The sequence below is a fragment of the Chroicocephalus ridibundus genome, chromosome 9 (genome assembly GCF_963924245.1).
Source record: "Chroicocephalus ridibundus chromosome 9, bChrRid1.1, whole genome shotgun sequence".
NCBI classification, from domain to species: Eukaryota; Metazoa; Chordata; class Aves; order Charadriiformes; family Laridae; genus Chroicocephalus; species Chroicocephalus ridibundus.
In genome coordinates, this window is record NC_086292.1 from 48,532,276 (window position 1) to 48,556,899 (window position 24,624).

Genomic DNA, 24,624 nt, shown 5'->3' on the forward strand with positions numbered 1-24,624 from the left:
GTCTTTACATCGTAGTGTTCTTCTGCGTTCTTGTTACCCGTTTCCCGTTGAAGAAGTGATCGCCACTAATTGTGGTGGACAATTGGCTTTCAGGCTGAAATATCAGGAATCTATTGTCAGGTGCGATACTCTTCTCTCTTGGTTATTTTTTTGAGTAAAGGGCGGAGGGGAGGTTTGAGCCTGAAAGACGGAATGCTGAAAATAAAGCAAGGCAATGAAAAGAAATCCTTAAAGGAGGAAAGCATTTGGGGAGAAGCACTGTTTTTCCAGGGACAGGACAAAGCAGTGGGAGAGAGGTAGAGTTGTCTGAGACTTGGGTCCCCAAGAAGCTGGAGGGATCTCTGACTTCGTCATAAAATTCATCCTGGTTGCCTGTATGAGACAGTGTCAGCGAGAAGGGGGAATCTCTCTTCTTCCTTGTGTTCTTTATTTGTGTGAAGGGCTGGTGTGTTTTTCCAAAGGGAAAGTTTATCTTGGGAACCCCAAAGTGATGCTGTGGTCGCTCCTGTTTCCACACCGATGTGTACGTACTCGGGTCTGCCGATGTAAAACCTGTTCTACCTTTGATTGCCACTTCACACATTTATTTTCACTTCAATTTCTGACGCGGTGACATTGTGCACTGTATTTTGAGTGCTAATGTTGATTGAAGTTCTCCCTGAAAGGATGTGCACTTGAACTGTCAAGAGAGTGAGTGATTGACAGCAGGTAGAAGTACTTTTTGTGTCAAGGCTTTGTCAAGTCATTGTTGTAAAACCTACTTTACTGAATACCAATAATTCCTGCTAGATGTTCAATCAAAAGATACTCTCTTCCAGCACCGTTTTAGAATAATATTTAATACTTAAGAGTCTTTCCCTAATAGGCAAATGCAAGGTAAGTGAATCAGGGTACTTTACGCTAGGTTAGTCCATTTTGGGGGCTCGTGTGTGCATATTTGCAGCCCAGGATAAAGGGAAAAACTCTTTTAATTTCTTTGTACACTGATGCCGAGAGGATCTGAATGTGAGAGTTTTTTAAATATCATGTCTTTTATAACTGCTTATTCAGCACATTCCATAATAAAGCTGTTTAATAACTCACAGATGTTGATATCTTTCCCGTAGGAAACGTTTCCTTTTTTCTATGAATACATGCTTTAACATGAATTAAATAATTTCATAACAATTTAAAATATTTTAAATAGTCTAAATATACATTTAATAATCAAAGCAGCTTACTATTCTCAGAATCACTTTCAGCAACGGAGGAAGCCTGAAATATTGCACTCCCTTTATTTTTGCATCAATATTATTTTTTTTTTTCTTCTTCTTATGTCAAAATGCCGCGTAAGTAGAATTCCCCTGTTTTGCTTTTTGAAAGGCTAACGTGAACAAGGCCACACCGCTGGGCATGCAGAATTTGACTAAGGCCTTTTGTTACAGGTAATTACCATCTGAGGCCGTGAGATGGTTGGGTACGGAGTGCGAGTTTACCACGGAGGAATTGCCACCTGGAGTAATTTACTGGGGATCCGAAATCATTATTTGCTTTACAAAAGAGATTCGGATTCCACTGACATTGTTTTTGGTGACAGCATAAATTTTAAAATTATTTTTCTAATCCAATAGGAAGGCTGACAATTACTGTGCTGTCTGCTTTGGGGCTGTGTAGTATTTTGATCACTTCTGCTTGACCACTGCAACAGACGTAATTTCATTTTGGTCTGTTCGGACAATGAAAAGAATGTAATTGTGTTCTCTGAGAACAACTTTGCAAACATCGGAAATGCTTTATTGGTCTGGAGATGCACAAAGAGCATCTCCAGAAAATGAATGAGATGTCATCTCATAGATGGAAACTTTGTAAAAAAGATTTGCTCTATTGAAGAAGCTGACTGAGGCGGCAGAGGTGCTTTGGGTAAAAAGGAGGCAGAAGTAGCAATAAGCGTGTTAAGTCTTGTTAGTTCTCTGGGCCTGTAAAAGTAGTAAATCTAGGGAAAAAATTACAGTGTGAAAAATGCAAGAGGTATTGGGGGTTAATTACTTCACAGAAACAAAATCTGCAGAGAGGATAACTTGTAGTGTCCAACCGCTTTCTTAGCGAGTTGACTGAACGGCTTGTTGAATTTGGGGCGAGGATGATGATATTGTGCATAGAAAATAAACAGAGTAGCAGTTGGATCCCGCGGTGGTCTTGCCAGATCTGAAAGAGCTGTGCGTACGGATTCTGTGTAAGGAGGTGTCACGGGTTGTTGTTTTGGGAAAGGTACCTGCGTTCATACTACAAATGCGTCTCCTACGAATTTTCATTACAGTGCATCCCATACGTAAGGCACTCCAATGTAGTACTGGAGTGAGAGGTTTTTAAATTTGCTTTTAACAGTTTAGCTAGTGGAAGGAGCAAGTTCTGAAATAGCAGGCCAAAGTCTGCCCCAGTTCTTATCTTTTAGGGGTGCCAATGGTATCTTCTGGGGCTATGGAATACAGTAAGGTTTGTGTTTGGTCCAGGATGAGGAGTGTAATGAATAGGACAGTTTGCACGGTTCAAGAAGAAATGTCCGGCATTCGCATTGAGTAAGTAAAAGCATGGGAAGTAACGGAGGAAAAAGACAGATGCACCGAATGGAAAGAAAGGGAAAAGGAGGATGAAGTGGAAGAAGCTAAAGAGGTTTTGTTGTTATCTGGCCTTTGATTTCACTGTGTCGCTTTTGTTGTAAGAAGACAGATCATTACGTACTTTGTCTTTCATGATTTTTGACACCCCAACGAAGATAGATGAATTAAAAATACATTGAAATGCCTAAAGGGTTTCAGTATAAGCTCAACTGACTTCAGCTTACCGATCCTGGGAAGAAGCTTATTCCTGTGTTCTGAAAGAACCTGTTGGTCTGCAGGGGTTCATGTGGGTCCGGCAGCAATTTGGAAGGGACGCTTTGTCTCCCCCTTTCGTGGTCCTGGCTCCGTTCTTCGCTGGAACTCGGATCTTTAGTGCCTCACGCCAGCTGAGGTGCGTAGTGTTTCTTACCAGGAATCTTTAATATGTGATGTTGCTTTTTCTTTTTTAAATTCAGGTTGTGAAAGGCCTTACCTATTTATGGAGTCTAAAGATTTTACACAGAGGTGAGTAACAGATGTTTTCTGTTTTGCAATGAAATAACGTATTATTTTATTTTAACAACACTTTCTAGAGACAGTAGACCATGCTAACATCTGGGTTTATTCCAGTGGAGTAATGCAGAATGAATCTTACTCATTAGCTTTGCAGATTTTCTGATAAAATATTTTTACTGCTTTTCCCTTTTATTGCCCTCCCTCCTCCCCTACGAAGACAAAGACTAAAGAAGGAAATTAATTTTATAGAGATTTAGAAGCTTAGAGTTACAAACAGGTGCCCAGTGGAAAAATCAGCAAGGAAAATCAGATGTTTGACTAGTATTGAAAATAGAATATAGATAATTAATTTTCTTATGTGCTTCAGAAATCTCATGTGACGGCCACAAGCGTTGCTGGTCTCAGATCTCTAAAACTGTGGTCCGCTGTCCTCTAACGTGGTCATGAATAGTTAAAGAAACTTCAAACCTGCTTGGACAGAAGCCATTTTTGGGTTTTGCTGCTTATTCTCCTTCCTGAAGCTAATCTGTATTTTTTTAAACTTGTCATTCATTTCTTGCTTTTTAATGTTACATTTTGTTAAAAACTTATCTGTTGCGGTAAGTTAATTCAGGTATACCAGAACTTTCAAAAACAGTGTCAGTTCTGGAAACAGTGGAAAATGCTGTTGGAAGAACAAAGAAGCCTTTCCCCCTAACCCCCCACCCCCACCAACCCCAAAAGAAAAAAAAGAGAAACTCATTACATTTATAATGTTTCTAAAGTGTCTGAAAGTAACTGCTCTGGTTCCTAATGTTGCTAACAATACTGTTTAATTTAACCCATCTGCTCCATCCGTGTGCACAGTTGGAGCGTGCAGTAACCGCCATCATTTGTGATTGAAAGAGAAGAGTAAAGTAGAGAGACACGTAGAAAATTTTAAGTTGCAAACCAAATAGGTAAGGATACTTCTTCTGGGGTGGTGCCTAGTTCTGGCGTGGCTGAGAGGAGGTAGGTGCGAGGGTCTGGCGAGGTGGTGAGCAGTGCCTGGGTTCGGCCTCCAGCGTCCTGCTGCGAACGGTGCAAGGCGTCGGGCACCTCTGGAGTCATCCAGAAATCTCTGCGCTGAGTGGGGAGAACAAGCGAATGGGAAACGCTGGTTCCCGGTAGGTATTGAGGTCCTGCCCCTCCTTAGAGCTTAGGCTCCGACTGTCCTCAGGCTTTTGCGGAGAGCTTGTAGTGGAGGAAGTGACTGATCCTTCCTTTGTGTAATGGCCCAGCGAGCAGCTGTGCAACGGGACATCGGCTTCAATTCCTCCTTGGTCTCACAGCATCTCCTCGCTGGGAGATCGCTCTGATGTGACAGCACAGGCTTTGTTACCCCTGATTAGAGGGGGTGTGAAATGCTACGGCTGCTGGTGTATTTGACCCTAGGCTGGATTAAAAGAACAGAAATAACCCAGAGTCCATGGCCAGCTTGGTGCGGATACAGGTTACCAAGGAGGCTTCGTGTCTGATGATGGTTTAAACATTTCACCTACTAGCCTGGATGTTGCCAGACGCAGAGATTTATCAGCTCCATCCGTTCTCAGGAAGAGGGTGAGCAGACTAGATGCCAGAGCTGCCACAGCGATTGTCGGAATAAATATAAAAGAAAAAGCAGCTGGAACGTCCATGGCTGGGTGTCACTCTGTATAGGCTACGTGGTCTTTGCCAGTAACGCTCAAAAAGAAAAAGCAGATTTGAAAATTTTTTTTCATTTTGAATTTTTTCATTAAAGATTCTGGCCACCTACTGGAAGTGATTTGGAGAGAGCATTGTGGTCAGGGATGAATACTATAACTAGCATTTTGTTGCTCTTCTGCTGTAAATTTAGAACCCGGGTGCGATTTTTGCTTTCTCGGTAAAAATGAATCTCCCTTTCTGCATGGGTTTCATTGCCTTGATTGAAGAGCAGCTCTGAGTTTTTGATGAATTATGTACGGTCCTTGCTACGGTCTAAAGAAAAGCGCAGAAACTGATTTTTCATCGCACTTCGGATGTTTCTGGCCTTGGACTGACCAAGGTGAGAACAGCACTGCAAAATGCCATGGAGGGGACAACTGGCGTTCCAGCATCCAGCAGAGTTTCCTCAAGGGATTGGTTTTCAGTATTACTCTGTACCCATTTTTAAGATACAGAACATGTGTGCGTACTTCTATATCTTAAAAATGGATGCAGAGTAATACAAAGCAAGGAAGATGCCTGTTTCTCCCAGTAATCTCCCTCAGCTCTCGACTGGTTTTAAAGTGTCGGAGGGACACGAAAGACGGTGTCACCCTGACTGCCTTGCTGCCGCACGTAAAGCAGACCATGCAGGAAGGCTCGCGTAGGCTAAGAAGTCAAGAATTTCCACCGTGGTGATAACGAAGGTGGAGAAGAGAAGCAGTCATCGTGAAGAAGGTGTGTAAGGCAGCGCGGCAACCAGCAGTTTGTGAGTAGAGCATGGAATAAAGCAAAGGAAACAAACAATGAGCCAGTCTTTTATTCCAGATCAGACATTTCAGCAAATATTACAGCTTAACTTCAAAACAAACCTTGCAACTAATGAGGTGATAGCCATGCATATTAATAAACCCAAAGCTGTAGTCATAGTCATCACACCCACATCAAACATAAACATAAGATTAACACCTACACCACTTCTTTGGAAGATGTGAGAATGTCCCAATGATAAGTGTGCTCTTTTCCCCAGAGGATAAGAAGTAGAAATGGAAGGGTAATGAGAAATTAACTTAGATTTAAAACAGAATTAGCAATTAAACAAGTCTAATCATGTACAAAGTCAAAGTTTGTATAAAGACAAACCAAAATCTGTTAAGTTCAAGAATAAGTATAGACCGTGTGCATTTTATCTGGTATTTTTTTTCTCTGTTCACACCTCCTTATTAAAAGCAATGTATGAAATAAATGTTACCCGCTTGTGTTTAATTGTACTGAGCTGTATTTGTACGCCTGACCGTGTACCGGGGGCCAGTGTATGTTGTGTGGTTTGGGGACATTGGTTTTTGACTAGGTTTTAAATTTGGATCGGAGTTTTGGAAGTGTTTTCTGGTTTGTGATGTGCGAGGTTGTGCAGAGTCGATGATCTGGAGATCTTCCTGGACTGTCCAATGGTTGTGTGTCTGTCTATGGCAGAAGGGAGGTTTGTGCATCACTCCAGACCATCTCTTTCTTCCCGAAACATTCCCATAGGAAGATATTCAAATCTTCCTTTGTTTTGGCGTAAGCTAACCTGAGCGGAGGAGTGCTGGTTGGTAGGGACAGGCGCTGGTGCAATATGGAGGGTGAGCGTTCCCGTTGTCTCAGCAGGACTGTCGTTTGCGGAGGATTTCACCAAAGATGTGCATTTGGATATTTCCCCCTGCTTTGCTAGCTTTGTGAGAACTGAAGCGACTTAGTGCCACATTTAATGAAGCACAGACGAAAACACCGGGGCGTGTGTGTACACGTGTACATACATACCTCCGTGTGTCCGTGTGTGTAGCTGAACACACACGTGCACATTCGTGGACCACTTCGGTTTATTTGAAAAGAATAATCCTGGCCTCTGCGAAAAGCGTGCTGATGAGGTCATTATGGCGAGAAAATATTTTCATTCTTCCAGCAGCTTCACTTTGTTCGCAGTAACGTTCTGTGAGCCGTCTGCAGCTAAAATTGTGCGTTCGTATCTCTTGTCTCCCTTGAACCTGGCGCCTTGCGGTTTTATATTTTTAAAAGACAGAAGAAGTCAAGAGACAGCTTTTAAAAATCTGGTGTTTCTTTCCCACAGTCATTAATCTGTTTGCTTTTCAATAAAACAAGATGACTGAAATGCTTGGTGTTCAAAAAGCTGAACCTCTGACAGTTCTGTTTACTGGTAAGTAAGAGCTTGGAGGTCCCATTTATCTGCAGAGAGGTGAGAGGACTTAGGCAGATATATCAGAAAAAGGACTTGTTCATCCTCTATAATGATGCTTCATAGAAATCATTTGTATTAAGCAAGCACTGGTAATGGGAGCATAATGACCCCTTTTGGCTCTTGTTTAAATTCTTTCACTTCTAAACAGTAATATTAATCACAAGCAGATGGTGCAGAACATTATTTATGCACATTTGTTTTCCAAAAACAAAAAATGTTTAACCCATTAACTGAAGCGGTTTATGAAACAAAAAGGCTAATTTACTGATTGGGTGATTTTTCTCCCCAGCTTTCAATGTGAGATATTTGGTGAAGTGACATTTTTGTCTAGGATTGTCAATTCCTTTTTTCTTGAGGGAAACCAATGCGACCATCGGAATGCATAGCAAATATTTGCTTAAATTCCCCCATTTGCAGTGCTAGCTAAATCCCGCTGCACGGACAGATAGCGTTTCTTCTTAGCAGTGCCTGTTTGGCTGCAGCTTGCTCGGTAGAGTCCCCAACCTGTATAAGCTTCTCTTAATGGGCTGATGGGCTAATTGCTTTTTTTCTTTTAGGATTTTATTTTATTTATTTATTTAAGTTTTGTTTGTTGAAGGATTTCAGGATCAAGTAACGCTTAATGAATGACAGATGTCTTTTTTTGATTATATCGACTTAGCATCACATCCGACGCGGGAGCAGGGAAGGGGAGATGGGGTCTGCAGATCCCCAGCGACACACGGCGATGGCTGGGTAGAACCTTGGCTCCTTGGTGGGAGCTGGGCAGCCCTGGTGGGACAGGGCATAGATGTGGTGTGGTGGTTTCCTCTGGTGGGTTGTGTAAGGCAACAAGGACTTGTGGGCTGCCCTTAGAATCATAGAACTGCCAGGGTTCGAAGGGACCTTTCAAATCTTCAAGTCCAACCTTCAGCCCAACTCTGACAAAACCCATCACTAAACCATACATCTAAGAACTACGTCTGCCTGTGTTTTAAATCCCTCCAGGGATGGCGACTCCACCACTGCCCTGGACAGGCAGTTCCAAGGCTTGACAACCCTTTCAGTGCAGAAATTTTTCCTAATATCCATCCTAAACCTCCCCTGGCACAACTTGAAGCCGTTCCCTCTTGTCCCGTGGCCTGTTCCTTGGGAGAAGAGCCCGACCCCCCCTGGCTACCCCCTCCTTTCAGGGAGCTGTAGAGAGCGAGAAGGTCTCCCCTCAGCCCCCTTTTCTCCAGGCTGAACACCCCCAGCTCCCTCAGCCGCTCCTCACAGGACTTGTGCTCCAGGCCCCGCACCAGCTCCGTTGCCCTTCTCCAAGTGCCCTTCAGCTGGAGACCACCCTGCCTCGTCCTCTGAGCTCATGACTTGTACGTGGTTGAGTCCTTACAGAAAGAAAATTTGGCTACGTGCATGGTGCCTGAGGTTTCCGTGAGGTCGTAGCGTTTCACGCTTAGAGCTTCCTTCTGCCTTCCCAGACCCTTCATTCCGCTCAGAGTGACGGGATTCTTGCATTGTTAAAAAAATGATGCAGTTGATCCAGTCTTGATCCCACAAACCTGTTTCCAGCTGTACTGCACCAAAATGTTTTTCTTGTCTGTTTGGTTGTTAATTATACTTGTGACATTCTTTGGAATTAAAAGGAAGAGCCTCTTGTTATGCTGCAGTTTTCTTTTAAAAGTATTAGTATTGTAAACAACTGGGTTCGTGCTGCACGACGGCAGTGTTTTCTCTGTGTGTAATTGCCTCTGCTCTTTAGTTCGTTACAATTGAGCGCGAGCCTGGTAACGAGGTGGCTCTATTGGCTGCCATATTTTTAGAAAGAAGGTTAAACAGGATTACTGTGGAACTGACCGTTCTTGGGATTCGGGGTAGAGCCTGCTGATGGACTCCGCACGGTGCGTTAGATTTAGCAAAGTCACTCGACGCTGGAGAGGAGCCTGCGGCTTCGCAGGTCGCCATAAGCAAATATTTGGGTTTCCCTGAAGTTTTGGTTAGAAAACACATTCCTAAAATGTGGTTGGGAATTATATGGGAAATCTTGTGACTGCGTGGATTGCTCTGTAGTGGCGTGTTGTCGCCTCACCTGAGGCAGGCGAATAGGTGAAAGTCCCTCAAAAATGCAGCACGCGGATTGAGTTCCTGGAGATGAAATGGAGATCGCGATGCGCAAACGGGGTCTGTCGGTGCTGAAACGTGATGGAGACGCTCGTGGCTGGTTTTTCGTTTGGCTTTGGGGGGAAATTGCAAAATGTATTGGCAGTATTGATACCTAACTTAAAACATACAGATCCACTTAAGCTATACAACGTAATATTGAATGCTCCCCTTTTTTAAACTGGATTTTTAGCTCAATTATAGGAAAGCATTTAATCAGCTTGTTAATTGAGGTTATACATTTCTACATTACAGAGACAAATTAAGCAAGCTACTGTGGTACCAGAAAACATCTGCTAAACAAAGGCAAACTTAATGATAAACAAAATTAGGTTCTTTTCTTGTTGGGTTTCATCCATCTGCACCCAACTAGTGTTCACTTTTAAAGAAGGCAGAGAGACAAGCTATTGCTTTTAATCCATTTTGACAGAAGAAAGCAGCGATTAGGCAAAGCCACTGTGTCTCTAATCTTCCCAAGTTTAAGCCAGCACATTATGCTTTCCGACTGGCATTCCTGGAACAGAAAGATGCTCGGTGTTTCCGGCACTACAGTCAGGCTGGATGCTCAGCAGTTTATTGTGCGTCGATTTTACGGCACGCAAGAGAAGTATACCGACTTCTTTTGGCATCAGAGGGGGTCAGCAGTAAGATCTTTACACCGACAACCTGGCTTTACGATGTACATTGATGTTTTATTTGCTGGAGCGGGATTAGTGATCAGTTTAAGGCGTTGCTGGCAGTTAACCTCCAAAAGCTCTCAAGCCGTGCGATGGGAGCCGTTTCATGCCGTAGAAGCCATGGAGGTGGAAGCCAGTGGCTTTGAAAAATGGTGTGCACGAGGGCAAAGCTGCACCGTGCACCTTCCTGGGGCGAAGGAGGCTCGAACGTGCTTGTGGGTTTGTGCTTTGCCTGTGTTCCTCTCCGCAGGTGTTTGCGTGGGATACTTTGTGTTTGCAATTTTTATAGAATATTAAATGCTGCTTTTGTCACTAGGTGGAATTAAGCGAGGGCTGTTAGAGAAGGGGGAGGCAGGGTTAATTGCAGCGTTGAGAATACGAAGTCGCAGGGCTGGGATGGACCTGAAGAGGTCAGCCGGCTATCTATCCCCCCGTACTCAAACAGCCTTCGCTCTTCGCACCATCGCTTTCGGCTTGTTCCTGAATTGTGCACTGAGTGGTTCCCGCTCTGTCATTTCCACTTCGTGCCGTAATCTACACATCTCTTCTTGCAGACCTACTCCAGCCTGCACTGCAGGCAGTTTAATCCTATATTTATGCAGTTGATTAATCTCTGCCTAAATGCAGTGCTTCTGTTTGTCCCTATTGAATTTCGTCATATATTTAAATGTGATTTTTCCAGTTTGTCAAGACCACTTTGAATTCTAGGTCCTATCCTCCAGTGCACTTGCTGTCCCTCCCAGACTGGTGTCACCTGCAGGTTTAATGACATGGATTATTAGTATTTGAGAGGTGCGGAAATAATGTCACGTGTGCTGCAAACTGGTACAAACCAGAGGTTGCATTTGAAATAAATCTTTGAAATATTTCCTATTAAAATCTGTCGTGCCGATATTCACAGCGATGTCTGTACATGCGATGCGTATCTGGGATAATATAGATCATAGAGTTTTGTTCCCTCAACAGATGTGAAGCCGTCTAATATGCTGGTGAACACGCGGGGCCAGGTGAAGCTGTGTGACTTCGGGGTTAGCACGCAGGTAATTCCCCCTGTAGATCTCTGCCCCCTCTCCTTCTAACGTCAAAATCACCTGGCTGCCAGACAGCCAGCCCCACAGCTCCCGCCCCTCTGCTGGGACAGCCCTATTCATTTTTAATCTCGGGGCGACTTTTCTTCATCTGAATATGATTGTTCATTGTTTAATGACAGTAAAAACTGCTGATATTGTAATTACTACTTACGAATAGCAATCTTCATTGATATGCAGCTTTGATATGAAAGCGTTTTGGCCAGACAAAAGGGAGGGCAGAACGAGAGATGTGTCTGGGGAGCCCAACTGGCCCACAATAAAAATTAATATTGGGAGTAACAATAGTGGTGGGCTTTTACAATGTGCAGCACAAATTTTAATTAATTTCCATTTTGGGCCTCCCTGGAGGACTTCTCTGATAGTGACCCATGAGCTTGCTGTGATGTTGATTTGAATTTCAGCACCTTTACTCTCAGCCAAACACGAGGACCAAAGAGAAGGTCAGCCTCGTATTATAAGTTGTCAGAGTCTGTTGTCCCTCCAGCGTATTTAGTGCTCGTTGCATTCAAGTGATGAATGTGGCTTTATTCACGTCTTGAGCCAGCTGACTGAAAAATGAGTGCGCTCAATCCTACTTCAAATTGACTTTTTATATCAGACTAGTTTGGGGTACTAAAGCGATAAGCATCCTGTTTAACAGAATTGTTTAAGGTTATCTGCCATAAACTGTAATGCAGTGCTTGTTTAAATTGGAACTCTCATTCCGAACAAAAGAGAGATTTAATCATTTTTAATGCCTTTGCAGATAAATTTGTTCCCTTTTACATAATTTTTAGTTGATTTATGGGAATGATGATTGTAGGTTAAATGAGGAATAATTGCCCATTTTATTTCCACATTATCTTTATATTGTTCTAACAGACTGTTTTGTCTGATAGCTGGTGAATTCTATAGCCAAGACGTATGTTGGAACAAATGCTTATATGGCGGTAAGTGGATTTATGCAGGAATAACATTTAAATAGAAGTATTCGTTCACAGTCTTGTTCCGTGTAATGCAGCGTATATTCTAAATCAATTCTCAAACTTCATCTCTCCCTGTCCCCGGCATAAGCCGTGTCTGAATTGCGTGTGCCCCAAAACAACTCCCCTTTGCTGTCTCACGGACCCGCTCCGTGCTCACCCACCAGCTCTGTGCCCACTGCGCTTCTTGCTGATAGGGAAGAGTAATACTGGAAAAGTGTTTCTTTTGTGTATTTTTAGTTGCCTTTAGTGCATTGTGACAACTGGGAACAAAGAAGAGAGCCAGTTCAACGTTAAAAAACCCAGTTTTCCACTGATAGCCTGTGGCTCTTTGCCGACCGCTGACAGTCCGATACTGTCTGCGCTTTGGGAATTCCCAGCCTGCAGTTTAGCAGAGCATTTGGACACGTGCAGACGGCTCATGGACGTGGTGATGCCTCGCCACCTGTGGGGGCGTTTCCCATGAGAAGCGGCCGTGTAAATTTGAAGCTAAAAATATTGGGCTCAAAATATTAGGGCATTAAATTGCATGTTGTGTAACGCTAATAGCATGCATGTCAAGTCATCAGTACGTTTCACTTATATTTAAATTTTCGTCGGAGTGCTTGTAATGGTGAGACTACTTTTCTCCTTTTTCTGTGCATTAAACCATAAATCCCCATCGCTTTTAAATCAGAGTAACACGTTCCTGAAGATGTGTCGTTTGGAGGAGCGCCGCTGCTGTCGGCGAGGGTGGGAGGTTTGGGTGTAGCAGTTCTGCCTGCCCTGACACTTGGCAGGGGGTGTCCGTGCCTTTGGGATGAATGTGGTGGCGAGAGCTGCTCTGAAAGTAAACTACAAAAGTTAGCATGTATTTTCCATTAGATCAAGTTGATTAATTTTAGTTCTCCATTTAACAGATGTGAAAACCTAAATGTTTCATTTCAGAGCAGTATATTAACTGTTGTCTTTTATTTTTGGCCTTTAGAATTCTTTTAGCAAACTACTTATGTCGTCATATTAATGAGGAAAAAAAAAAAGTATTCAGCTTTTTTTTTAAAAAAAAAAAAGTGTCAGACAATACAAAGTGGTTGATACTTACATTTTTCAAACCTCAGAAAAGAGGAGAGAGAAATCCATGACCTTTAATCGCTTTCAGGTATTTTTTCTTAGTTTCTTGCAAGAAGAAGGCAGGCCAGGGTGTCCATTTATTTGCTAAGTGCTTTTCTAGTCAAGGTATTCTCATTACGGGGCTCCTGAAACACTCGTGTCACCATCCTAGAAAGACTTGGGCTATCCTGTGTCATCAGAATATTGCGTGCAGAAAAATGTTTTTTTTTAAAAAAAAAAAAAAAAGAAAAGGGAGAAAAATAGGGTCTTGTGTATTACCACATTTGCTAGTAAGCCTGCTGATTTCTATGCCTCCATGTGCTGAAAGAACTGGAATATTGCAAATCGGACAAAAAAACAGCTTCAAATTAATCAACTTTTCCAACTCAGCTGTTACTCTTAGAGTGGTTTTAAGCAGGTTTGAGAATTGGATTGTATTATGCTTTTAGTGTACAAATCAAGATTACTGTTTTCTTTCCCAGTTGTACATTAAGTAAATTACTTTCTTTTTCTTGTTGTTTATGGATGAATGTGATACGTTCATCTATTAATTGAAAAAGAGAAGTTTAAGTTAAATCATATCTGATCTGATTTCATGTGTTAAAATTATTTTGCTTTCTGAATGAGTCATTGTTGTCATCAAATTTATAGTCTAGTCATCAAAAAATGACGCAGGTCATAAGCTTTGCTTTGCCTGCCTGTTGGCAGACTGGGAGTGAATTTGAAAACATTAAAAAAAATTGAGGTTTCTGTTTAAAGTAAACAAGAAAAAAAGCTTTTTTTTTTTTTTTAATTGAGAAACTAAAATTTCCAACGGAAATACATTTTCTGTAAAATCATTTTATTACCACTATATATATAACAAAATTTTGGATGAAAAAAGTAACCAGTTGGAGAAATTTTTAAGAGAAAGCATTTTTGAGCTGTGCATCCTTAAGGATGGTCTCTGCGTAGCACACTTTACTTTATGCATGTGTTGTTTTCATCTGCTTTTCCATACTCTTTATTTCATGCGAGTAGGCTTTTTGTTTCAATGTTCAAATGCTTTGCTTGCCGCTGTTTTCTAAGAGTTTATAATTTCGAAATGTGAGGTTGCTGTTTAAACCCTGAGCTGTTGTAACGAAAGAGTAAACAATTTACTATTGCTCAGTTTGAATCACGAATCTGATCTGGGGGCTGCGGAAAGGCCAGGGTCTCATCGGAGATCCTCATCTTTATGAAGATCTTTGTCAGTATAAAAGGATGCTTAAAAATCGTATCCCTACGTGACGCTGTTGCAAACATTTCTAAGATATGCTGATTTAGGCTAACTACACTTAATGAAGACTTGCCTTAACGCACTTTAAAAAAAAAAACAAGTAAGATTTTTGGGTCAGTGTTCAGCTCAAAATAAATGAGGCTCAGTCAAAAAGATTCTGTTCCAGTTACATTCTGGGGTGGTTTTTTAGGTTATGGCACTTGTGGACGGCTATCCTCAAAGATAACGTGGGCAGCACTCTGGTTTTTACTTAACATTCATGCTGCGATAAAAGCACTTGACCTGGGATTAGCAGTGCAGAGTAAACAGCCGAAAACACATTGGGCTGGCGCTAATTTGGGAGTTTGTTTTCTAAAAAAGGTCTCTGGATTATTAAAGACTAAAAATACAGCCAGTGCTTCGTAGGTGGTTGGGCTAGACAGGTGCATTAACGGCACAGTGGGGAGAGAAGTCTCATGGAGCCTTTTATTGTTACATTTCATGCTGTACTTGACCTTGGAAATGCTGAAACTGTAGCTTTCAAGTAAAAACTAGCAGGTATATTTTACAGCATTCTATTTCATGAGGCATTAAACTTGCTATTAATAGTTTTGAGTGAAGTCTTTTTTTCTATAGGTCAAAAATGAAATTAAAAACTATGTCAAATAAAATTGCTGGCATGTGACTTCATTGATTCTTTTTGCTTCGATAACTTTGCTTTTTAAGCCATGGCTCCTCCCCAACCCCTTGACTCAACATTAGGAGTGGGTTTTGCTGCCGTGCCTGGGAGTCGCGGTAGATGCGTGAACCACTGGACTCGCACAGCTTGACCTCGCGCTTCGCTGCGCACGTGCAAGCCATCGGCTTTTTTTGTTGGCTACAACAGCCCAAACACAAATGCCAAGGCCAGCTTTTCAAGGCGCGTGGCAATGCGTGGCCACAAGGCTGAGCGTAACCGAGACCTTTGCTCTTGCAGAAGAGGCAAAAAGAAATGAGTGAGTCACGTTTGAAGAGCGGATTTGCTCTCTGCCAGGTTAGCTGGTGAGCTTTAAGCTTCTTTGCATTTTCTCAGTTGCTTTGTTTGCCCTGGGCAAGCTTTTTTGGGTTTTGTTTGCTAGGTTTGTTTGCTAGGCTCACGATGTTTCTTTCTGTCTCCTTGCAGCCTGAGCGGATTTCAGGAGAACAGTATGGAATTCATTCGGACGTTTGGAGTCTAGGGATTTCCTTCATGGAGGTATGCAAATATCCGTCGTTTTCATGTGCACGTTGCAAGAATCAAATGAAATCTAACGGCAAAATATTTTAACGGAGTCTTTGTCTACTCTTTGATATATGCATGCTTTTAACGATTGCTAAATTTGTTGGCTGTATTTAGAATGGGTTTGTTCTTACTGCGTTCAGTTTGGTTAAAGAGCCTCTGTACAAACCACCTGACAGTCTTAAAACCCTCGAATAAAACTCCAGTGAGAGTAAGAAGTAGGGCCTGGTCCATGGAGGCCTCGGCATCCTTTCCGCACCTCTGGGACTGAAGATGACGATATTTCTGTATTGCACCTTCAGAGGCCAGGATAGAGCGGGCTGTTATTAGGGTTGAAATGGCATTGTGTAGATTCAAGGTTTGAGCTGGTTAATGGCCTCGCACAATCTTTGCAGAAATATTTGCAGGACGGTTTGCGTCTCTCCCGGTGTGATTAAACAGAGTCTTTGGATTTAAGTGTTCGCTAGGGCGTTAGAAAGGTTTCTCATAAACATAGTTTCAAGCAGGAGAAAGTCTCATTAAAATGAAGCGGTTCAAAGAGAATGTGGTGGTAAATACAGTCCTTCTGGAGAACCCGCGCTTTCTGCAGGACAGGTCAGGACAAGGTCAGGTTTGATTCGGGAAAAAGGTTGGTTTTTTTCAGCTTAGGGCTCATCAGGTGTTTTAAGGAACGTTAATTTCAATGACTTTATAAAAACGGATGATTGTTTATCGGAAAGATAACCTAGAGTGTGTAAGTTGAGTAGAAACGCCTGTGTTAACGGTAGTATCTTGACCAGTAAAATGAGGTTGTCTTGGTCTGGTCTGGGAGAAGGGACAGGTAGCCCTGGTCTGGCGGTGGTGGAAGCGTATGTTCACGTAGCCTTTTTCACACTGGCCTGAGCTGGCCGCAAACAAGTGAGCTCCCGTCAGAAACCTTGACAGATGGAGCAATAAGCTCTCAAGAGACTTCCTCGATTCAAAGACAGTCCCATGAAAGAAATTCCCCCTGCTTGGAGCAGTTGGTTTTTTTCCTATAAGAACAGTTAATTCAAACCATCGATGACTTGATCATCTTTCTTGCACAGCCTGATGAAGGCATGATGAGATTAACCAAAAAATATAGGTGCCCTTCCCTTCTCTTCTGGTACGATATAGTATCGTTAAAGTGAAGCTGAATGTACCTTTTGGTGAATTGCAACTGTTGTTTTAAGCAGAAGATTAGCTGAAAGTGAAGTAGTTGTGGTGCTGGCCCTCTGCATCTAGGCAAATTTTCATCATTTGTAGCCTGAAAGTTAGCTGAGACTATTGTTATGTTTTCAAACAATAAATACCTTGCCAAATCAGTTCTAACCAACATGAAAATACTTAATGGTGAATCATTGCATTCAGATCTTGTAAATCTTTTCCAGAGGCTGACTGAAGCTAACTCTGAATCACAATAATGACATACTTTTATGTGGCACAGGGGATGCAGTTCTCTTAATTTGTTTTACTGCAAATTTCAATGGTTTGAGATGCTGGAGAGCCCTCACAGTTTTGGGAGAGATACCAAATGTACTCACCCTGTAAATGAATCTAGCCAACAAAGGGCTAAAACAAGATTGTATTACATTAAGACTTGACTGTGATGTTCTTCCCAATTCACGGTGGACCAGAGTGATATAAATGCAGAAGTCCTATAGAGAAGCATTTACCCTTTCCTTTGCTGAACAAAAGATGTATTTCAACGTGCAGCAGCAATATGATGATTCACCGTGTAGACCAAGATGTCTGGAATTTAGTTTGGGATTACTAGTAGGTAACCTGGCTGGGCGTGGATTTGATTTGAAGGATAAATTTCGCATTGTATTAGCCAACGTTAGGAAAACGCCTTTAAATTCGCATTTGCTCTCCTCTTTTAAGCCTCCTCAACTTTTTTTTTTTTTCCCCTCTCTCACTTTCCACAAATGTCTTCTGAACCAGATGTACAAAAAACAATTTGGTTCTGCGCGCTTTGTTAATTGGTATGTCATCTGGTCCTCCGAGACCTCTCCTCAACGTGATCGCTGTTTTATTGAAGTGCTTTGAGTGATGTGTTAAATGATGAAAGCAAGGACAGTGGCTTAGAAAAATGTCTCAGAAAAGGTGAAGAAGATGCTCAGAGAGCCACACAAGGTCACTGTCATTAAAGTAACACTGTATTGACGTGGGGATTGGTAGTGGAGACACCCAGGCTCTTGTTGATGGAACTGTTAAAAAGGGAAGTTAACATTTGCCGTAGGATTTTAAAATCATCTCCACCGAATAGTGTAATACTCAGGCTAGCACAGTTAGAGCGCGTTGATTTAAAATAAATGGCATGTGGGACCAAGTTCGCAAGGGCTGTTCTGACCTATGATAATATAAAATAGCAGCCAAGTAAATCTCCTCATTTTCTTTAATGTTCTTCTGAGCCTTTAAAATGTCTTGAATTTCTCTGCTGCAAAGCTAGGGGTAATGGGAAACTGAGCGGTTTGCTTTTGAAGGCTGGGCAAACTGCCCCAAAAAACTTGCTAGCAGAGTGTGAAAAGCATTAGATGTGGGTCCCACGTAAGTTTGGAGAGATGGTGAGTGTTCTTCTTCCTTTTGAAGTAAGAGGTGTCTGAGGGTGCGCGGTCTTCCCTCTGCCAAAAAGAAATTTAAAAAAAAGAAAAAGAAATGCTGCTGGCTTTTTTTATTATTATTAGTCTTTAATTTTTTTGGAGTTCGTATTTCTTCAGCGTTTTTTGAAGTGAATAAATTTAATACATAATCTGTAAAACTGTTTAAAAGTGTTTCATCACAAATAGTTTGTGTGTTTTCCTGAGGTTTTTAGATGTTTTATTTAAGTGCTCTTGGGTTGACAAAGCAAGTTCAATTTAAACCAATGACATTGCTGTCACTACACTGAAGACTGCGTCAGCATTTTCATTATAAAAGCTGTTTTTTTTCAAGGGTTTGTAACTCAGTCATAAAACACACTCCAGGCTGACTGGGCTGAGTCCGAGAGCTGTGTGCGCTCCGTAACCGATGCAGTCTCCCTCCAAGAGCCGTGCCCTGCACAGGAGGATAAATTAGATTGCTTAATATTTCTTGTTACTCTCCAGCGTGACTCCGATCCTGCCTTGCATGGCTGCTACCTGAAAGTGAACTTTAAAGCATCCAAAGTGGGAGAAAATACATCCTGTTGGGTTTTTGATAGCAGCGTGCTTGTCCAGTGGTGCCTTTGTGTGGAGACGTTCGAGGAGTAGGTACGCTGCTCGTCCCTTCTGCGGGGATGAGAGGCTGCTGTCAGAGAGACGAAGAGCTTTGGTGGCACTCTGTAGGGCTGGTGTGTTCTCAGGGCCTCCTGCTTCCACAGGGGATCGCGTCTCGGTTTCCTCCTGGGTTTTACCATCTCAGCGCGCTGGCGTGCTCTCGAGACAATACTGAGGACCAGGGTTTCCTACATGTCATGAGGAGAGATGGTAGGTGAGGAGGGAGAAGGGAGTTTTGGCCAGGGAACAGAGTTGTGATCTGAGTTGTTCGCTGAGGCTCGCAGATCTTTGCCAGAAGATCCAGGGCTCGTTTCATCTACGGATAGAACTGGTATTATATTGAAGTGCAGGAAATGAAAGGGATTTGCTTATGCCACAAAGCAAGTACGTTTTGGAAGTAGAATATGAGCTCGTGTGCCTGACTAATGGTACGTTTTTGCACCTCCTTTTTTATCACATCCTGGGCTCTGCTTTTCACTGTCTTCTGCTGAGAAAAACAGCTACTTCCCTGTGTTTCAGGCCTCCTTTTGAAATTAACTTTTCTTGCAAAGATTCTCTCCTTCAGGGAAAATGAGTTTGCATATCAGTTTCGATGTTAGAAACAAGTTCTTAAAACTCCCAAAATGAGAATTTTAAGTCTTCGGTCACAGGAGTTCTCTGTTATCTGTATCTGAAAGCAGGAGCTTTCAAGGGTTGCTAGTTGTTTGTGACATTTGTGTTAAGATGCTGTTTTAAGCAATATTCCAAGCAGCCACATGACAGATTTTCAGCAGTTGTGTGCATTCCCACATATAGGAACACCAGGATATATCCAACAAACATGCCTTGCATCGTGTATTTCAGGCACACATACGTATTTCTGAGCGGGGTTAACACTGATTGCATGCAATGTCAGCATTAGGCAGTTTTAGACTGAGCACAGACCAAGATGCAAGAAGAGCTCACTCAGACCATGAAGGCAAAGAAGAGAAACACATTCAAAGAGGGTGCTACAAGAGAAGATCTACTTTCAGGTGGTTCTTTTAAAGCACTTCAATCTTTAAGATGTTTAACTGCATAAAACTGATGTAAAGACCCATGTATATGTAATCTGGTCAAGGAGGGGGGGTTTCAGAGGAATTTTTTCTAAGGAGTCTGCATGATCAGTCACATATCATCAGCTTTGAAGTGCTATAGGTTCAAGATCAAGACTGTGAGCTGATCTGCAGGAGGTCCTGCAGACCACGATTTCATCTTCTGCAGGATTTCACTTCTGTGTGGACATTATGGTTGGTCTTTTATCAATTTTACACCCTTACCTAAACAATAGTAGGTAGATTGGCGGGGGGCAAATCTCAGCCCTGAGGCTTGGTGGTACAGTGTAGTTCCTCTGGTGGCACTGGAGACGTTGTGAAGGTTTGGTAGAAAGGGCAACAGTGAATGTCTCTGTGACTGCTGGAAGCAGACACGGACCGTGCAGTGACCTGCAGTGTCGAAAGCTACACTGGGTAGAGGCAGGAGGAATATTAATTAAAATAGCCCATTAGAAGATGGCAAGGGTCAAGCTTAAAAGGGAAGTGAAAATTAGCATTTAATCTCCATGCAGAGCAGAAGTCTTGATATTGTATCAGAATACTTGGCTGAAGTGAGGTGCCTCCGATCAAGTGACAGTTCTTACTGGACTTGTCCTTGCTTTTTGTGCACTTGGAATGAGCAGAATTTTATTTTGTGCATTTAAACAGGAGAGACTGGGAAAGGCCTTGCCATGGTGGTGCTGCTGATGCCGGTAGAGCCATGGAGAATGGCTCGTAGCAGAAGACGTGAGGTCGTCATTAAGCAAACATTTCCCCGTTCCTAGGCTGAGAATTCAACAAGTTCTTAAATTAATGCATTAGCTGTATCTGGGTACGTTTCAGTAGATACAATAGGATGTGTCTTAAATTACTCTTTTTTTTTTTTTTTTTTCTTTCTTACTGAATTCCAACCTTTTCTAGACTAATTAAAAAAAAAAACAAAACCAAGATTCACTTTTCACTTCTGTGCCCAGCCATCTAATAACAAGGAATGCTTGGATATGATGGGTTTGTGCAGGTTTGTCCCTGCAAATCACTCTAAATAATATTAATATTAGAGAAAACCCAAGTGCTTCTGAAAGTGCTGGATTGCCATCTCTGTGGGCTGATGCCTTCTCTCTGCTGGCAGCGGGGCCTCGGGCAGCACTGGTTTCTGTGGCCCTGGCCCTTGGCCAGACCCTGCCTGAGAGGAACCAAGTTTATGGAGAAAACGTTTCATTTCTGTCCTTTTTCTGGTTCCGTGAAGTATGGCTGGGAGCAGACATGAGCCCTTGGGCCTCGCAGCTTGGACCACTGATAATTGCATAGGTGTGATTATTTAGTGAACAGACATCTTTCGTTTAGGCTTTAGGAAAGCAAAGAAATAAAAAGTGGCTTTTTTGTAATGAGCCTCACCCTGTTACTCTGGTTTTTAAGGGCTGTACTTAGTGCGATGTTTGCGATTTGCATGGACAAATCCTTTCACGCTTCCCTCGGCCATTGAGAGTGGCTGTAACAGAATTTTGCTCAATAACTTGAATTGTTCTTTTTGTAGAGTATTTATGTAGTTTATTTATGTAGTTTTAATCCTTCTCTACAGAATGATGCGTTTCAGAAACTTGTTCCGAGGAAAAAGCTGGCCTAGATTTTTATTTTTTTTTTTTTTTCCCCTTGAGCTATTTCGAGCAATTTCCCCGAGCAGCGGCCCTTAGCTCCGTTTCCTTGTCCCCCATCTTCAGCGGGCACCGGGATGAAGACAGACAGTGTCCAGCCACATTGTGATCTTTGCGGTAGTGGAATTAGAAGTAAAGGTACCAGTGCCTGAGGGTTGGGTCATGAATTAATAATTGCTGTGTGGTGGGGGAGGCCCGTCAGAAGAGCTGAAAAGGGGGAAGTTGCCTCGCAGAGTGCTATCAATCACTCAGTGACCATAACTTCCAGTAATTAGTGTATTTTATGGGCCTTTGCTTCAGTGACTCGGAAGCACATATGCTCCACTCGCAGCTAAACTTAGCCAGAGTAATATTCCAGGATGATTTATCCGCTTGCTGCACTGGGATGTAACCCTATATTAGGTGAAGATTGTGAACTAAGCTGCAATAAAGTGTAAGTTTAGGTACAGTTTGCGCGGGTTGAGACCTCAATGTATCATGTTTCTCAGCAATTGCTCTTAGGCCACTGTGGGCAGCCTGCGCGGCAGCGAAATAAATAATAGACTTCTCTACCTGAGTAGATAGATGAGTGGACAATTAAGGGATATAACATCAGCTCTGGTGTATTCATAATATATAGGATTATGTAATACAGATTAATGTTCCCTCTTCTCATACTGTGTAGTATAGCTGTTTCCACTTCTAAAAAGTCGAAAATTTAGAAACGTTTGTCAGTGGAGCCTGCCTTTCCCTGTTATTTAAGTGGTTTGGAATAGCAGATGAAGTCTCTCATGCCCGTGGAGGTGGAGAAAAGCTGAAGCTGAGCTGCATTTCCACCAGCACAACCAAATTTCACTTTTTTTTTTTTTTTTTTTTTGCTTTAGATTGAATCTAAATCCAGCAAACAAATAAGCAGGAAGCCTCTCTGCTCAAACAAGTAGTCTCATTAATCTTTATGGACCATTTGTGTGAATTTTGCACCTGCCAATTTCCATAGATTGGCCCTGAAAGGCCGGCATCCCACCTTTTTCCCTTTAGAAAAGGCGCCGCTATTCTGAGCAACACCTTTGAAGACGTAGCGGTAAAAGCCTGGTAATATGAGGGATTTGTGGTGAGAAGGAAATGTGCAATTTAATCATGATTGTCTGCAGTCTTTAGTTTGCAGTGCATTTACTGTAGTTCATATTTAAAAGAAGTCAAAGTGAAACTAATTATCTTTAATTAAGGTGAATTAGGCTTTGATTTTTAATATATTTTATGTAGAGAGATCTCGAACTCATCTGCTCAAGCCAAGGAATGTCCCAAAGGTTATTAGGGCATATTTCTGTTGGGCCTGACGGTATTAGTAATAACCTTCTTCCTCATAGTCCTAGACATGAACAAATATGTCACTTCATCAGTCTCTGTTACCCGCGCTTATGCCCCTCCGCAGGGGTCGCAGATTCCACAAGTTATCAGCTAATGGCGTTATACATTAAAAATTGAAGCTTTCCTCACTCTGAGGCCTTTCAAGGCTTTGTTCTTAAGCCCCAGACACTTTGGAGTGCAGCTGCAAACTATAGGCAGAAGATTAAATTAATTTGTAACTCTTTTTTCGTCCTGCATTACTAAATCCTGCACATTTAATTGAAACCCTACTTCAAGATGCTTTGTGTTTCTGTTCTTCTTTGTTGTCAGTTTAACCTCAGAAGCACTTTAACGCTGGTAAATTGCTGTTATATCCTTTTGGATTTTTTTTTTTAACTGTGCAATAAGAGGACAGTGAAACTGATATTAGAAGGAAAGAAAAATCTTAGAGTAGTTTTTGAGGTATTTAATATTTATTAAGGTCCGTACCCTGCAGAGTTTCAGGTGATTTTAAGCCATCTATCTAGGAATGTATAAATTGGTCTTGGAATGAAATTTCACCTGGGGAATTTTATGTTATCCAGTAGTTAAGTCTGATTTTTAAAGTTTCCTGTGTCTGAATATTCCGAAGTGGCGGCTGCTTTTCCATAAAATGGGGGTTTAACTGCAGTGCACAATCTAAATGCAAAATCCTTAGATGGAAATTTAATTGTGTAAAATGTGCACAAGGTAATTAAGAACAAATTTTAGAACATTTCAGACGATAAAGTCCTCCTTCAGCTAGATCACTAGCGATATTGTAAGTGCTTATTTTCAATTTGCAGTTATGCTGAGAAACATGGAATGTGTCTAAATTAAGAATAAAAACATCCCATGCTTTTCAGTATAACTGTAAATTAAAAAACAACATAGACAATAATCTAAGTGGGAGACTTTATTGCCTGAGTGTCCTAAAAATATGTTTTGAACTTCCTTCCCTCAGCCACTTTCTGAAGAGGATACGGACCGAGTCGCTATTGTAATTCTTATTACCGATATACAGGCAGGCACGTAAAGAGCCATGTAGAGAAGGCAGTTTGTTAGTGAGGATTTCTGGATTTCCATTTTCAGTTCCCAAATTCTTAATTACATTATTTTCAACAAGTCATTTTAATTTTGTGGTCGCTTATCCGCACGTGAAACGTATGTATCTGAGCACAGGTTAGAGCTGCTTTCCCGCACAGAGGGTTTAGGTACCTCCCTCTACCGAAATTGGCTGCCTCATGTTCTTTCCGCTTTCCCTAATGTCTTTTTAGGTATAGATTGATAAAAATCAGCATCCGTGCACACTGTGCCTCTGCCTGTTAGTTACTAATCTGGGATTATTTCTCAGTTTATCAAGTACTGGCTTAAAATCTGATGCTGCACCCCGTGCATCCACCTGCACCGCTGTCCGCGCCTGGGAGAAGGCTCCTCTCAGGTACTTTCACTTGGAAGTGCACTTCATTTTTCAGGGCACAACCTCACTGAACACCATAAGATGAACGTTTGAGGTGCTCGGATGGGCTACTTCTATGTCTAAGAAAGTAACAGTTTAAAAAAAAACCAAACAAACCACACACACCACCACCCCCCCAAAAAAAACCCCACACAGACACGTGGTTGCTCTAAAGTGAAATGGTGTAGGAAAGTGCTATTCTGACACACTTCTTGCTGATATGGTCTGATTCTCATTTATTTCCATACCATGCTGGCAGTGTAATTCACTGGGCCTTTTTAAAATGATGGTTTTTACAGTTCTTGTGTGGTGGGAAAGTATCCATAGGGAAATGAGAACCAGCTCCTTGAAGGTTAAGCATTCCCTTCTCCCCTCCTTAATATCCAGAGCTACGTAAAATACCAGTCAGTTCCTGAA

At 42.0% G+C, this 24,624-nt stretch overlaps 1 protein-coding gene across 3 annotated transcripts in view; it reads left to right on the forward strand.

Moving 5' to 3' along the window:
- MAP2K5 (mitogen-activated protein kinase kinase 5) overlaps positions 1-24,624 on the forward strand; it is a 141,509-nt gene that overhangs the window by 59,839 nt on the left and 57,046 nt on the right. For all 3 annotated transcript variants that reach the window (XM_063346221.1, XM_063346222.1, XM_063346223.1), the window contains 4 exons: positions 3,053-3,101; positions 10,794-10,867; positions 11,797-11,847; positions 15,369-15,440. In XM_063346221.1, coding sequence (XP_063202291.1) covers positions 3,053-3,101; positions 10,794-10,867; positions 11,797-11,847; positions 15,369-15,440 — 246 coding nt within the window. The remainder of the gene's footprint in view (positions 1-3,052; positions 3,102-10,793; positions 10,868-11,796; positions 11,848-15,368; positions 15,441-24,624) is intronic.